The sequence below is a fragment of the Pongo pygmaeus genome, chromosome 19 (assembly GCF_028885625.2).
Source record: "Pongo pygmaeus isolate AG05252 chromosome 19, NHGRI_mPonPyg2-v2.0_pri, whole genome shotgun sequence".
In the NCBI taxonomy this organism is placed as follows: Eukaryota; Metazoa; Chordata; class Mammalia; order Primates; family Hominidae; genus Pongo; species Pongo pygmaeus.
In genome coordinates, this window is record NC_072392.2 from 50585520 (window position 1) to 50599641 (window position 14122).

General features: G+C 55.6%; 1 protein-coding gene across 1 annotated transcript in view; it reads left to right on the top strand.

The window, feature by feature from the left end:
* The window catches only part of TMEM132E (transmembrane protein 132E), a 59847-nt gene extending 48536 nt beyond the window's left edge, over window positions 1-11311 (top strand). The window contains exons 3-9 of the mRNA XM_054458584.2: window positions 570-716; window positions 1019-1211; window positions 2016-2159; window positions 4698-4903; window positions 6793-7081; window positions 8004-8195; window positions 9173-11311. Of these exons, the coding sequence (XP_054314559.2) occupies window positions 570-716; window positions 1019-1211; window positions 2016-2159; window positions 4698-4903; window positions 6793-7081; window positions 8004-8195; window positions 9173-10228 (2227 nt within the window). The 3' untranslated portion in view covers window positions 10229-11311. The remainder of the gene's footprint in view (window positions 1-569; window positions 717-1018; window positions 1212-2015; window positions 2160-4697; window positions 4904-6792; window positions 7082-8003; window positions 8196-9172) is intronic.
* Window positions 11312-14122: the final 2811 nt, after the last annotated feature.

Consider the following 14122-nt stretch of genomic DNA (forward strand, 5'->3'; position numbering starts at 1 on the left):
GTATTTAGTATGGGACACTTCACATTTAGTGTCCAGAGGAGTGTGACTGGCTGTGAGGTGATTCAGAACTATGGCAAAAAACAATTGGAGGCACTGAAGGAAACAAGATTCAGAGAACACCTACTCGCCTCACCAGCTTTTTGAAGAACTACTACAGTTAAGACGGAAGAGAATTGTTCTCTGTTGCCCAGCAGAGCCTGTGGCTGTTTTAGCTCAACTACATCCAGGGAAGATCTTTCTAGTTTTCATGATCTTTCTGAAAAAGGAATGGGATGTGTGCAGAAGTAGTGAGTCCCCTATCACTAAGGTATGCCAGTAGAGATTAGGCAAAGACTTGACAGGCATATGGTAGAAGGGATTGCAGCTTTCACCGAGGGTCAGAGTTTTCAGCTGTGTGATACCAGATTCCCCAAGTTCATCTGAAACATTCATCTGAAACATCCAGGACTCAGAGTAACTTAGCTTATCTGTTCCCCTTCCCCCAAGTACAGTCTAGTGATGGTGGCCAGGCAAGCAGCTTTGGGCTGTAGCCTGACCATCTCCCTCTTTTTCCTCCCACTTTATCCCAGGGTGAAGGCCAAGAAGGGTGTGACCCTTTTAGGTACCAAGTCACGGAGTGGCCAGTGGCATGTGACCTCAGAGCTGCTGACTGGGGCAAAGCACTCAACAGCCACCGTGGATGTGGCCTGGGCTCACGGCACACCCCTGCCCCCCTGGTGAGCCCGAGGTGGTGCATCTACCCACCTCTTTGCAAATCAGCCATCTGAGAGGGGTGGGGAATCTTTGAAGGAGGAGGCTAGGCTTGGGGAGGGCTGGGGCTTGGTCACTGGGGTCTCTGAGGTCCAGGGCCCTCAGTGGGATCCTGGGGCTACAGCACCTCAGATGGGCTGGAGAAGGCTCAGAAGGCCCCATCAGGCAGCTGCCGGGGAGGGGTGGGGTCCCCACTGAGAGTTTCTGAGCTCCTGGGCTGCTCCCAGCCCTTCATCCTCTGCTTTCCTTCCCTCCCCTCCCCTGGCAGGGAGGGCCAGGGCCCCTTGGAGATCCTGCAGCTTGACTTTGAAATGGAGAACTTCACCAGCCAGTCGGTCAAGCGGAGGATCATGTGGCACATTGACTACCGTGGCCACGGCGCCCTGCCTGACCTGGAGCGGGCAGTCACTGAGCTGACGGTCATTCAGCGGGATGTGCAAGCCATCCTGCCCCTGGCCATGGTGAGCAGGCAGGTGACCAGCCCAGAAGATGCCTGGGTCTATGCATGTGTGCACATTTGTGTGACGAGAATGTGAACCACTGAGTATATGTACAAATTGACATGTGTGTATATGTGAGACTTCCTGCCATGCCCAGGTATGCCTGTGTGAGAACATGTGTGCATGTGTGTTATATTTGTCAGGCCATGAGGGCAGCAGATGCTCAGGGGGGCAGAGGTGGGAGATGTCACCATGGAGGGACCACTGATGGGAAGTTTGCAGAAGGAGGTAGCAATGCAGTTGAGTCTTGGAGGTCCCCTGGGAGGGAGCCTCCCAGAGATGCAGGGTGCGTCCTAGGCAGGGCATTACTTGGGCAAAGGTACAGTAGTGAGAATATGAGTAGTTTGTTCAAAAGAACTATAGATTTAGAAAGAGTGTCATGGAGTGGTAGGGCTGGAATGATTGTCTGGAGCCAGCCCAGGGCAGCTTGAATAGCCAGGTGTGTGTTGGACGTTACTGTGTGAGTCCTGAGGAGCCTGGAAGCTGTTTAAGAGGAGATGGCAGGGGCCTGGGGAAGGGTTGTTTCCTGGCAGCACAGTGAGGTGGACCCTGAGGTTCCTGCAAAAGCCTGAGTGAGCAGACCATCTGTCAAGGAGTGTGAGGCGGGGTGGTTGCCTATCCCTGCACACGTGTGCTAGTGTCCCCACTGGAAGGATGTGCATCTGAGGAGTGGCGGGGGGCGGGGGCCAGGAGCCAGGGCCTTGGCTGCTGTGTCCCAGGACAGAAGGGGACCACAAGTAGAGCCCCCTCTTCTCCTCCCTGCAGGACACAGAGATCATCAACACGGCCATTCTGACTGGCCGGACAGTGGCTATCCCTGTCAAGGTTATTGCCATCGAGGTGAATGGCCTCGTCCTGGACGTCTCCGCCCTAGTGGAATGCGAGTCTGACAATGAAGACATCATCAAGGTGGGCATCCTGCAGGTGGGGCCCCTGGGGAAGAAGCCATAGGCCTTCAGGAGAGCAGAACCTCAAACCAGAGTCCAGGTGGCTGACTCTTACTCATCCTCTAAGACTGAACCCATGCCTCCCTGTGCTGGGACCCCTTCTGTTGCAGCAGCTGCCCCGCCCTTTTCCTCCTACAGCACTGGCCTTACTTCATCCCAAGCTTCACCACACCATTCTGAAAGGATTGCTTCCCAAGTCTACTGCTCCCATGATACTCCCTCTTCCTGCCCCTGGATATTGCTTTGGCCAGTCCTGGAGGGCTTCCTGTAGGAATATGAAACAGACTGTCGGGCCAGAGGGGAGAAGGCAGTGTCAACAACTTGAAATCAATCTAGCAAGACATTATTGAACCTTGGTGTGTGGCAGACACTTGGCAAGGCAGCAGGGGATGGGTGAGGGAGACAACCCCTCAAAGACCTGCCCTGAACCCAGAGTGCGAGTGATCAGATGAAGCAATGTAGCTCAGGAAGAAGCCTCAAGAAGCACATGAGTTAGGCCAGGCGTGAAGGTTGTGTACTGAGGGCCCCACTCCCAGCACACACGCTCCAGCTCCTCCAACTCCTAAAGGCTCCTCTCAGCCGTGAGCTCCCACCCCACCCCTGAGCTCCTTCCTAGGGACCTGCTCTGGCCCCAGGTCCTCCACAACCCAGCCCATATGACACTCATCTGACTCAATGACCCAGTTTGCCACCTCCCCAAGAGGGCTCCAGATTCTCTCCTTCCCCTGGCTTTGAACAGTGGTCAGAAGTGAGTTGGGAAGAGGAGGCGGTAGAGTGGGCAGTGGTGTGAGCAGATGTCCAGCCCTGGTACCTGTGGGGTGGGCCAGCCACTCACTATACCACCCTCCAGCAGGCATCAAAATCAGATGGTTAGACAACTGAATTCGTTCTTGCTCCTGTAAATAATTCAGCTTGAAGGAAAGCAGGACAGTTGGAATGCAGATGTCCTTCTCCTCCTGTTCACTTGGGCTCCCTCCTGCTCTCTCTCTCTCTATGCTTTGCCTTTGGGTCCCTCCAAGTCTGGGGAGCATGGGGCTCACCTCATCTATCCATGATCCAGGAAGGATGCCTTCCAAGGGAGCCAGAGCAGATGGTCTGGCACCCCCACTCCACTGCATCACCCCCTTCAGAGAAGCCTTACCAGAAGCTGTGGGCTGTCTACTGCTGGAAGACTGGGATGGGAAGAAACAAGCCTGCTCCCAAGGGCCCTCACCCAGCACCTTCTCTGCCACCCAGACTCCCCCACCCCAGCTCCAGAGCAGACCAGAACCAAGGGGTAATTGGAGAAGATTCTAAATGAAATTGGTTACAAATCTCGATGAAATATACTCAGGTCTTTAGGGAGTTTGCCACATTCTAAGTGGAATTTACAGGTCTGCAGTTGGAATTCTTTGCCTTCCGAGGTGGGAAATGAGCATTTCTGGCAGGGCTGCTGTCCCGTCCCTCCACCCACCCCTCTGAGATGATGATGGGAGCTGGTAGGGTTTGGGATGCTCCATGGATAAAACATAGTCCCAGCACCCCAGGTCCTTCCAGAGCCTTCAGGGGATCACCAGCCCACCAGCTGAATGATAGACCTCCCCCCAAACTCAAGACCATGCACCCATGGACTTGCACCAGCATGAGCACCTAGATGCATGTACACACAGGATCCGTTCTGGGGTGCCAGGTGTGTGTGTGGGCGTATTTAACACACAGAGCCATCTGCATTTGCCCTAAAGTACTGGCAGTGACACCTTTGTGAGTGGGCACAGGTATCAACGAAGATGTACTCAGCAGGCATGTGGTTTCCATCCAGGGAACCTCTAGGAATGCAAGTCAGTATCCAGGTGGGCAGGCATTTACAACAGCCACACCCGTTGGTGGTAGCCATCCACCCATCTGTGCTTGAGGTTCTCTGGTCCTGAGTTTTCCTTTCCCATTTCCTCATCTCTACACCTGGTTAAGCAGCACCCCTCACCAGAAATTAACTACCTGCCCATTCTCCTGGGGCAGCCATACCAGAGAGGCCGCGGAGGACATGGGCCTGCCCCTCATCCCCATCCCCTGCACCTCAACTCCCTCCCTGCCCAGTCAAGTGCCCATGTCCTTTTCTGCATCGTAGAGGACTCTATCTGCCAGACCCCTGGCTCCAGAGCCCCGCCAGTCCTGCTGGGGGAGGGGAGCCAGCCCTGAGAGGCCCTCACCCTGGTACCTCCTCCAAAGTGTGGCTCTGGCAGGTCAGGAGCTGCCCCTTTAAGTCCATTTGCATGTTGGCTCCTTACTAAGGAAAAAAAGCCTCCCCCAGTGGGCACCAAGAGGTGATCTTGAGAAAGAGCAGAAGCAGTGATGGAAGCCAGGACTCCCAGAGGAATCAGTGCTTCCTTCCACTGGCCTCCTCCCCTTCAGCCTCCTAGGACTTTCCCTCCAGCCCTGCTTGTCAGACTGAAGTCCCTCCCCCGCACTGCATCACAGGAAGACCTGTAAGGAAGACATGCCAACTGTTCCTCCCTTCCCCCAGGTATCCAGCAGCTGCGACTACGTGTTTGTGAGCGGAAAAGAGTCTCGAGGGTCCATGAACGCCAGGGTCACCTTCCGCTACGACGTCCTCAATGCCCCCCTGGAAATGACAGTCTGGGTCCCCAAGCTGCCCTTGCACATTGAGCTCTCAGATGCCCGCCTCAGCCAAGTGAAGGGCTGGAGGGTACCTATCCTCCCCGACCGGAGGTACAGCCCCTCTCCCATGGCGGATACTTGGGAAACTCATGGGTGGATACAGCCTCGGCCCACAGTCTGATCTGCATATGGGTATAAGGCCTTTGGTATACACAGTCTGTAGGTTGGTTGTGCAGTCAACAAACTTTCATTAACCAGCTACTGTGTGCTAGGCACTGGCAAGTGTTTGAGAGATGGGGGGTGTGTGGCCAGTGCCTAACCCTGCAAGTCTCTCAGTCCAGCAGGGGAGGAAGGCATGTGCATGCCACAGAACATGGTGGTGGGTGGGAAGCCCCGTGTGCAGGGAATCAAGTGGCATAAGGAGAGAACCCCTCTCCCTCCAGGAGAAGTCAAGGCAGGCTTCCTGGAAGAGACAACTCTTGAGCTAAGTCTTAAAGGATGAACCGAAAGGAGCTGGCTGAGGAGACAGGTTAAGAGACTGCCTGCAGTCAGGCAGACAAAATGAAGCAGACACACCTGTACACGTTGTGTCCCAGCCTGGGCACACCAAGGCACACTAGTGAGTGCATGAGTGCAAACACACTGTGACTCATACCCAGGATCCCTTGTGGGCTTGTAGGCTCAGGCACCTGGGTGCCCATATGTGGGGCATATACGTGTGTACTCACTGCATTCCAATCACCCACTCAGAGCTGCTGGAGAGAAAAGCACAGCAGGGAAGAGAAGAGAGGAAAGTGACAGGCAGCTAAGAGCAGGAGGTGGGCAGGGCTGGAGAGAGAAGCAGGTGGTGAGAGAAACAGGCCGCCAAGTGAGAATTGGGCTGAGTTCAACTCAGAGAGATTTGGAAGAGCAAGGTGTGTAGACCAGTGCCTCTCAAACTTTAATGTGTACACGAATCACCTGGGGATCTCAGTAAAATGCAGATTCTGACTGGGAAGGTCTGGGGTAAAACCTGTGATTCTGCATTTCTCACCAGCTCCTGGGTGATAGCAATACTGCTTTGAGTAGCAAGGATGTAGCGGACTCTGAAGCCAGACAGCCTGGTTTAAGTCCTGCCTCTGCTATTTACTAACTGTGTAAACTTGGGCTACTTATATAACCACTCTGTGCCTACATCTCCGTATCTGTAAAATGGGCACAATTAACACCTGCCTCATAGGATTTTTGTGAGGAATAAATTAATGAACACAGGTAAAAGAACGCTCTGTGTGAATGAATGTTCTGGTTGCTTGATCCTCCAGTACACTAACAAAGGACTAGCTACAGAGAAAAACACTTGGCTTTCTCACCAAAGCATACCTTCCTGGCAGTAAACCTCTCAATTTTAGCATTTTTTGCAATGTGTACAGGCTGAGAATTTCCCAAATCATCAAGTCCAGGTTCCCTTTTGCTTAACAGTTTATCCATGTGTCTCTCTCCTCTCACATTTGACTAAAAGCAGCAAGAGGAAACCAGGCCACGATTTCCACACCTTGCTTGGAAATCTCCTCAGTTAAATGTCCGAGTTCATCACCTACAGGTTCTGCTTAGTTTCCACACAACTGCAGGACACAATTCAGCTAAGATTTCTGGCATTCTGTAAGAAGGATCACATTTGCTCCAGGTTAGAGCTTAGAACAGTGCCAGGCACAAACTTAGTACGGAAGAAGAGGCAGCAGTTGCTGTTAGGATTTGACGCCAGCTATTCCCAGGCTTGGCTTAAGCCAAGAAGAGGCAGAGAGGGACAGGAGGTAGGGTCAAGAACGTACTTTTCTAGGAGATAAAAGGCTAGGACTCCTGGTTCCAAACTTAGAGATGGAAGGCATGAGCCATAGAGGAGGCTTGCGTTTGCAGAGCTTCTGGGAAGCTGGGAGGACCCAACAGGGCAAGGGTGAGGGGTGTGTACTGTGCAGGTCAGAGTCCAGCTGAGAAGCCTTCAGCATGGCATGTTCCTAACCCAGGTCAGTCCGGGAAAGCGAGGACGAGGACGAGGAGGAGGAGGAGCGGCGGCAGAGTGCAAGCCGTGGCTGCACCCTGCAGTACCAGCATGCCACCCTGCAGGTCTTCACCCAGTTCCACACGACATCATCCGAGGGCACCGACCAGGTGGTCACCATGTTAGGCCCGGACTGGCTGGTGGAGGTCACCGACCTAGTCAGTGACTTCATGCGGGTGGGCGACCCCCGAGTGGCACACATGGTGGACAGCAGCACGCTGGCAGGGCTGGAGCCAGGCACCACCCCCTTTAAGGTAGGTATGGGCTGTGTCCCAGCACAAAGGGGCAGTGTTGGGAGCCTTATTTACCTGTGGTTGCAGAACTCAGATTTTCCTAACCCCAACTGGCCCCCAGAACACTCTTCCCTGCCTGCCCCTTGTCTGAAATTCCAAGGTCAAGCTCTCTTAGCTTCATCTTGGTAAAAGTTCTCACTCCAAGCTGTATCAACCTTTATCAATCCTCATTGTGGGTGACTCAAGCAGACCCCTCCCTGAGAGCAGAGGGGGAGCCGGTGAGAGTCAGCCAGCCTAGAGTCCAAGAAGGTGTGTTTGGTGATCTAGGAACTCAACTTTGACCTTTCCTGACTTGTTTCTACCCTGACAATTGGGTGTCTGGACAGAAATCATCTATCTAAGAAACTGTTGTGACCTGTGGGCTAGAATCTGCCTGCAGACATATCTTCTTTGTAAAACAATTGATCCAATGTGTTTTAAATTGGGAGATTTCTCATTTAAAAAATACACATAGATTTCTGGTTTCACAAAAAATGAATCTGGCAACAATCAGCTAAAGCCAGTATTGGTGCCTCCTATACACGAGAATGAGTTCCCTCATTTTCCACAGTCTTCGCCACTCCCTTTTGTCTCCCTGATATTGAGGTTGCACATCAATTGCTACTAGTCACCGTGCAGGGGTTGTTGTTTTCCTTAGAATTGGCCCACCTCTCTCATTTGTGTTCCTGCCTGGCTCCTGTGAGCCCCCGACCCTCTCATGACCTCTGGACACTGGTTCCTGGTTGCAGACCTGAGGCAGAGCTGCGAAGTCCTGCCTCCCAGCCTGCCTCACCCTTCAGGACCCTCTTCCAGCGGTGCTGGGATTTCTCCCTAGCTGGGGGTCTTGGGCGGGGGTGGGTGTGCTTTCCTGGTTCTCTCCCACCCCAGTCCCGCTCTGCCTCAGGTGGTGTCTCCGCTGACGGAGGCTGTGCTCGGGGAGACGCTGCTGACGGTGACAGAGGAGAAGGTCAGCATCACACAGCTTCAGGCCCAGGTGGTGGCCAGCCTGGCCCTCTCCCTGCGGCCCAGCCCTGGGAGCAGCCACACCATCCTAGCCACCACAGCTGCCCAGCAGACCTTGAGCTTCCTCAAGCAGGTAACTGGCTCCTTGGCCCACCAGCCAGGGAGTTGGTGGTATGGAAGGAGAACTTGGGGGCTCTGCTTTGCCCTAGCACCAAGAGTCCCCAAATTAGGGCTTTAGGAAATGGAGGATCTCTGCCCTCCATGCCCTGCACAACTGCCCACTCTATGGCCGCAACATCTACATGGGAGGTCAGCGCAAGGTCTTGCTTGCTGCTCTTGCCACCTGAGATGTTCCCTCTGAGGGTCTCCCTCCTGGATTCACAGAGGGCTGTCACCTCCACATCACCCTCAGGAAGTACCCTCACTCATCTCTGGAGCCCCAAGTACACACCATAGGCATAGCCACAGGATGAAAGTGGAAAGGTGACAGATGAGAGTCCTGGGGAGTGAGGAGGTGACAGGTGGGAGTCCTGGGGAGTGAGGAGGTGAGCATCAAGTGCTGAGCCCAGAGTTAGGACACGGGTCCTCTGTCCCTAACTCACTCCATCACCCCAAGCCAATCACTTCTCTCTGAACCCTGCTTCCTCATCTGGAGGGAGGGCAATTCTCAGAAGGTTTTAGCCAGCAGGCAGAAGTGGGAAGTAGGTGTGTATTCTCAACAGCCTGTTGTCTGATGGGGGTGAGCCCAAGGTCAGGCATGGAGATATGGAGCTATTCCAGCAGCAGAAGGGACTTGAATTAGACCCAAGGCAAAACTTACCTTTAGGTTATCCAGGGGAGAGGGGTGAAGTGGACAAGGGCATCCTCAGAGCAGTATGAGGCCTGGATGCCATGGTCTGGGATTTACCCTCCCCACACCCTGTGAGGAGGACTCTTACTTGAACAGTAGCTCCTGAGGGCCCGCCACAGGCCACAGGCACAGTTCCAGTGCTGAGAATACAGCAGGGAGCCAGAGACCCGTGGCCCCTGTCCCTACAGAGCCCAGGATCTAGCAGGAAGCCAGTTGAACCAGCTCTTTGACTCCTGTCCCCTCCTTCTCCTTCTCCTCAGGAAGCCCTACTGAGCCTCTGGCTGTCCTACAGTGATGGCACCACAGCCCCACTCTCCCTCTACAGCCCCCGAGACTACGGACTGTTAGTGAGCAGCCTGGATGAGCGTGTGGCCACTGTGACCCAGGACCGGGCCTTCCCTCTGGTAGTGGCTGAGGCCGAGGGGACAGGGGAGCTGCTTCGCGCAGAGCTAACCATCGCTGAGAGCTGCCAGAAAACCAAACGCAAGAGTGTGCTGGCCACGACCCCTGTGGGCCTGCGGGTGCACTTTGGGAGGGACGAGGAGGACCCCACTTACGACTACCCGGGCCCCAGCCAACCAGGGCCTGGCGGGGGCGAGGACGAGGCCCGGGGAGCTGGCCCGCCAGGCTCTGCGCTACCCGCACCGGAGGCCCCAGGCCCGGGCACCGCCAGCCCCGTCGTGCCTCCCACAGAAGACTTCCTGCCGCTGCCCACCGGCTTCCTGCAGATGCCACGGGGTCTGACCGACCTGGAGATCGGCATGTACGCGCTGCTGGGCGTCTTCTGCCTCGCCATCCTCGTGTTCCTCATCAACTGCATCGTTTTCGTGCTGCGCTATCGGCACAAGCGCATCCCGCCAGAGGGCCAGACCAGCATGGACCACTCTCACCACTGGGTGTTCCTGGGCAACGGGCAGCCGCTGCGGGTGCAAGGAGAGCTCTCGCCGCCGGCAGGCAACCCGCTGGAAACCGTGCCCGCCTGCTGCCACGGCGACCACCACAGCAGCGGCAGCTCGCAGACCAGTGTCCAGAGCCAGGTGCACGGCCGGGGCGACGGCTCCTCGGGCGGCTCAGCCCGAGACCAAGCCGAGGACCCCGCCAGCTCGCCCACCTCCAAGCGCAAGCGGGTCAAGTTCACCACCTTCACCACGCTGCCGTCAGAGGAGCTGGCCTATGACTCGGTGCCCGCGGGCGAAGAGGACGAGGAGGAGGAAGAGGACCTGGGTTGGGGCTGCCCGGATGTGGCGGGCACCACGCGGCCCACTGCACCCCCGGACCTGCACAATTACATGCGCAGAATCAAAGAGATTGCATAGAGGCGCCAGCCGGAGTAGCAGGGACTCCCCCAGCGGGGTCAGCTCGGGGTAGGACACAGCCGGGACCCCCGGTTCACACTGACTCTGGGCGGCTGAATTGATTTTGTACTCCCTGCCCCCGCAGCTTGGCTCCGTGCGGGGCAGGCCGCCTCCGTGTGTGGGCCTTCCCTCGCCTCACACCATTACCCTCTTCTGCCCCCTGCAGGTGGAGGGCTCTTCCTCCAGTGGCTCGCAAGGAGGAAAGCAACCCCAGCCTCTGTTCTACCCTTTCCAAACCTCCTCCCATCTTAAGCAACCCCCTGCCCCAAGAGTGAGGCAAGGAGGTCCAGCTTGGGGTCAGATGGGCCCACGCTGTGTCCCGGCCCCGCCTCCCGTCCCCCTTGTCGTCCCCCTGTGCAGGGGGTTCTGTGGGGGTCTTGTGTTACAGGCTGCACAAAGACTTTTCTCAAACTAATATTCAGGGATTTCTGTCCTGCAGGGTGGGGAGGTGGCAGCTGCCTGCCCTGCCAAGGATCTTGCTGTGGACGAAATATCTGGGGGTTAGGGGGACAGTTGTAGCATCTGCTGGCATTCGGGTGCCTCCCAGGACCTGGGAGCTGACTCTACAGAGAGGTCTGGTGCCAAGCCAGGCACCTTCCTGAGTTCTCAGGACTCCCACCTCTGCCCCAAGGGCTTTGGGCAGGGACCTAAAGAGGAAAGAGTCCTGGATCCATCTCTAGCCAAATCACACCCCAGAGCCAGAGGCCTGGGGACCTCCTTGCCTTCCCCTTCCCCCACAGCGAGGTCAACACTACTACGCCTTAGCCACCCCTCACCCTGCTGACTGCGCCTTCCCTCTGCAGCACAGGGCAGGCAGCCACCTATCCCCCACAAGACGGAACCCGGGAGGGGAGCAGAGGGCACCAGGGAATGCTGTGGGGGACTTCAGGGTGGGCAAACGCAGAAGGGAGCCAGTGTTGCCCCTACCCCATCCCACAGCCATTTTTCTCTCGGGTTCTACCCACCACTGTGTCAGATTTTTCTTAAATAAATGGAAGCAGTCAGACTGGAGGTGGGGGCAGCAGCTCCCATGAACAGAGAGTACATGGTGGCTGGCTCTGTCTCTTCCTTATGTACATGGGCAAACACACAGACATACACAAGCGAGTGCACGCATGCACACACACCCACTCACACACTGTGGGCACACTACATGACATGAGACCAAAACTCGGCTAGACTAGGCTGTGGTCCTGCTCTTCCTCCCACAATATGCAGGTCCTTTAAGACCCTCTGGTGCTTTGGGATGCCCAGGTCAAGGGATGAAGAATCCACTGACCCACCAATGTGCCCTTATAAAGAGGTGCCTCCTCTAAGGCTCTGTCCTGATTAGCTCAGGGGAGGGAAGGGCAGGCCTCGGGACTGCAGAGAAAGGTCTTCTGGGGGGCACAGAAAAATAAGGAGAGAGATGAGAGGGTTGGCATGCCTACCTGAGTTACTTCAGCTTCCTTCACCGCCCACCTCTCGGAGGTGGCCCTCCCTGTAGCCACTTCTCAGGGAATCCTCCCTTCTCTCCCCCTTGGGGTTGATGGAGAAAGCCTTGGGATCTACATGTTAGAAACCAGACAGGAGACAGCACAGGCATGTTGGGGTGCCCCTCCCCACCAGCAGGCCGTGGACTACCTGCATCTCACGCCACACTTGACCTATGAGTGTGCACGCAGCCTGTCATGAGGCCCTGGGAGCTCACACGCCAGCACAGGCAGCAGCCTAGGGGGCACAGGAGCTCAGGCCTGAGGGGGGCAGGAGCTCAGCCAAGGCTACCTGGCCAGCATCCAGTGCCCATAGACAGGTGGCTCTGGCAGCCACTTTTGGAAAGGAAAGGAACACTAACCAGCATGTGTCCCAGAAGCAGCCAGCAGCAGAACTGGGGCTACACTGGCACCTGCCCAGACATGCTGTTGCCCACTCTGGAAGGAAGCCTGGCCTCCCACAATCATCTGCTCAGCTGATGGTTCAGCCCAGGTGGTTGTGAGGATTAAATAGGATCATATATGGAAAGCACTCTGCACAGCTCCTGCAGACAGCATGCCTAGTACAGACAGCTGCGCATAGAGGGTATCAGTGAATGGACTTTGGCACAACCAGGTCTTAATTTTCAGGCAAGGCATAGGTCTGAAAGGAAGACTAGAGACTGACCAGCTGTGCCCAAGATACGTTTAGCAACAAAGAACGGGTGCAGCTCAGCAGCAAGTAAGGAGCTACCAGAAAGCTGAGCCCAAAGCAGAACCACAGGGGAGCTTGGCAGGGGGGCTCTCCTTGAGCTCCCAGAACAACAGATATCTGCCATTCAAACACTGCCCTGACTACATACTCCTGGAAGGGTATGGGGGGGGGGTCTCAGTCATTTTTTAACCCCCTTGTGCTTAACCTGGTGCCTGGAATCAGCAAGTGCTCAACAAATGATTGCCTACCAAATTAAGTACAAATGCAAACTCTAAATGGCTTTTACATTATCCCGTATTGGGGGATTTTGCACACTCTACCACCTTACTTGAGGTTCATCACCTCATCCCCTTGGAATTCTTATAAGAGAGAGATGAGGAGGGCAGGGATGTGAGTTGAGGAAGAATACCCCACGTTGGGGAACTGTGCCAGGTGGGGCGGGTTGCTGGTGTGAAACTTGGAATATGGAGCCATTTGTTTCTTCAATGCGTTAAGCTCCTGCTACACCCGGGACCCTGATGGGGAGTCTGGAAAGCAAAACTGTGGATCTGTCCTCAAGGAGCCCCCAGCCCCATAAGGAAGATGGACAAGTTATCTGCCCACTGTCATCTGGGATGATGACAGACCTTTACCCTGGGTTGACAGGGCACAAAGGAGGAGAGGAGAAGACAACTGAAGCTGAGTTTGCTGAGGACAAGGCCAGGGACAATCCGGTAAGGAGGACAGAGGCTACAGACTCCACACCCTGTGTTTTGCTGCCTGACTTTGCACTTGCTTTCCCTATGCCTGGAACATGAGTCCCTGGTGAGAGGGGAAGCACAGAAAACACACATGCAAAGGTGCAGAGACCAGAGAGGGTGATGGGTCCAGCAAGGACGGGAATCAGGCTCAGACGTGAGGTTTAGCTCTTGTGAAGGAAGGAAGGATGGAGGGGAAAGGGGATCAGTTAAGAGGATGCTGCAGCAGAGAGCATGACGCCCTGAGCCAGAGCAGTAGGTACAGAGAGCTGGGAGCAAACTGGTATTCGGCTGCAGAATTCGGCAACTATACATCCCACACAGGGACGACGAGGAGGAGACATGAGCTGCTTGGCTGCAGAGATCTCTTTCCCAGATAAGCTTCGGAGACCAGGCCACCCCAAGCAGAAAAGTGGAATGCTTTTTGCAGGCACCCAGGGTTTCACAAACAGGGAGACGAGGACCTAGAGAGGAGGAGCGATTGGCCCAAAGGCACACAACAAGCTCGGAACAGAGCCAGAGCCATGCCTGCTGCCCTCTGGGCAGGGACCTAAAGGGGAAAGAGTCCTGGATCCATCTCTAGCCAAATCACACCCCAGAGCCAGAGGCCTGGGGACGTCCTTGCTTTCCCCTTCACCCACAGCAAGGTCAACACTACTACGCCTTAGTCACCCCTAACCCTGCTGACTGCGCCTTCCCTCTGCAGCACAGGGCAGGCAGCCACCTATCCCCCACAAGACGGAACCCGGGAGGGGAGTAGAGGGCACCAGGGAATGCTGTGGGGGACTTCAGGGTGGGCAAACGCAGAAGGGATTTGTGTCCCTCTCTCCTCATCCCTCACCTCCTGTCCAAATGCGAGAACTCAGAAGCAATTGCAAGAAACGTCAACTCCTGACCCTCGTGGAGTTCAAGCGGGAGCCGGCTTGGTGGGAATGCAGCAGGACATTAAGTT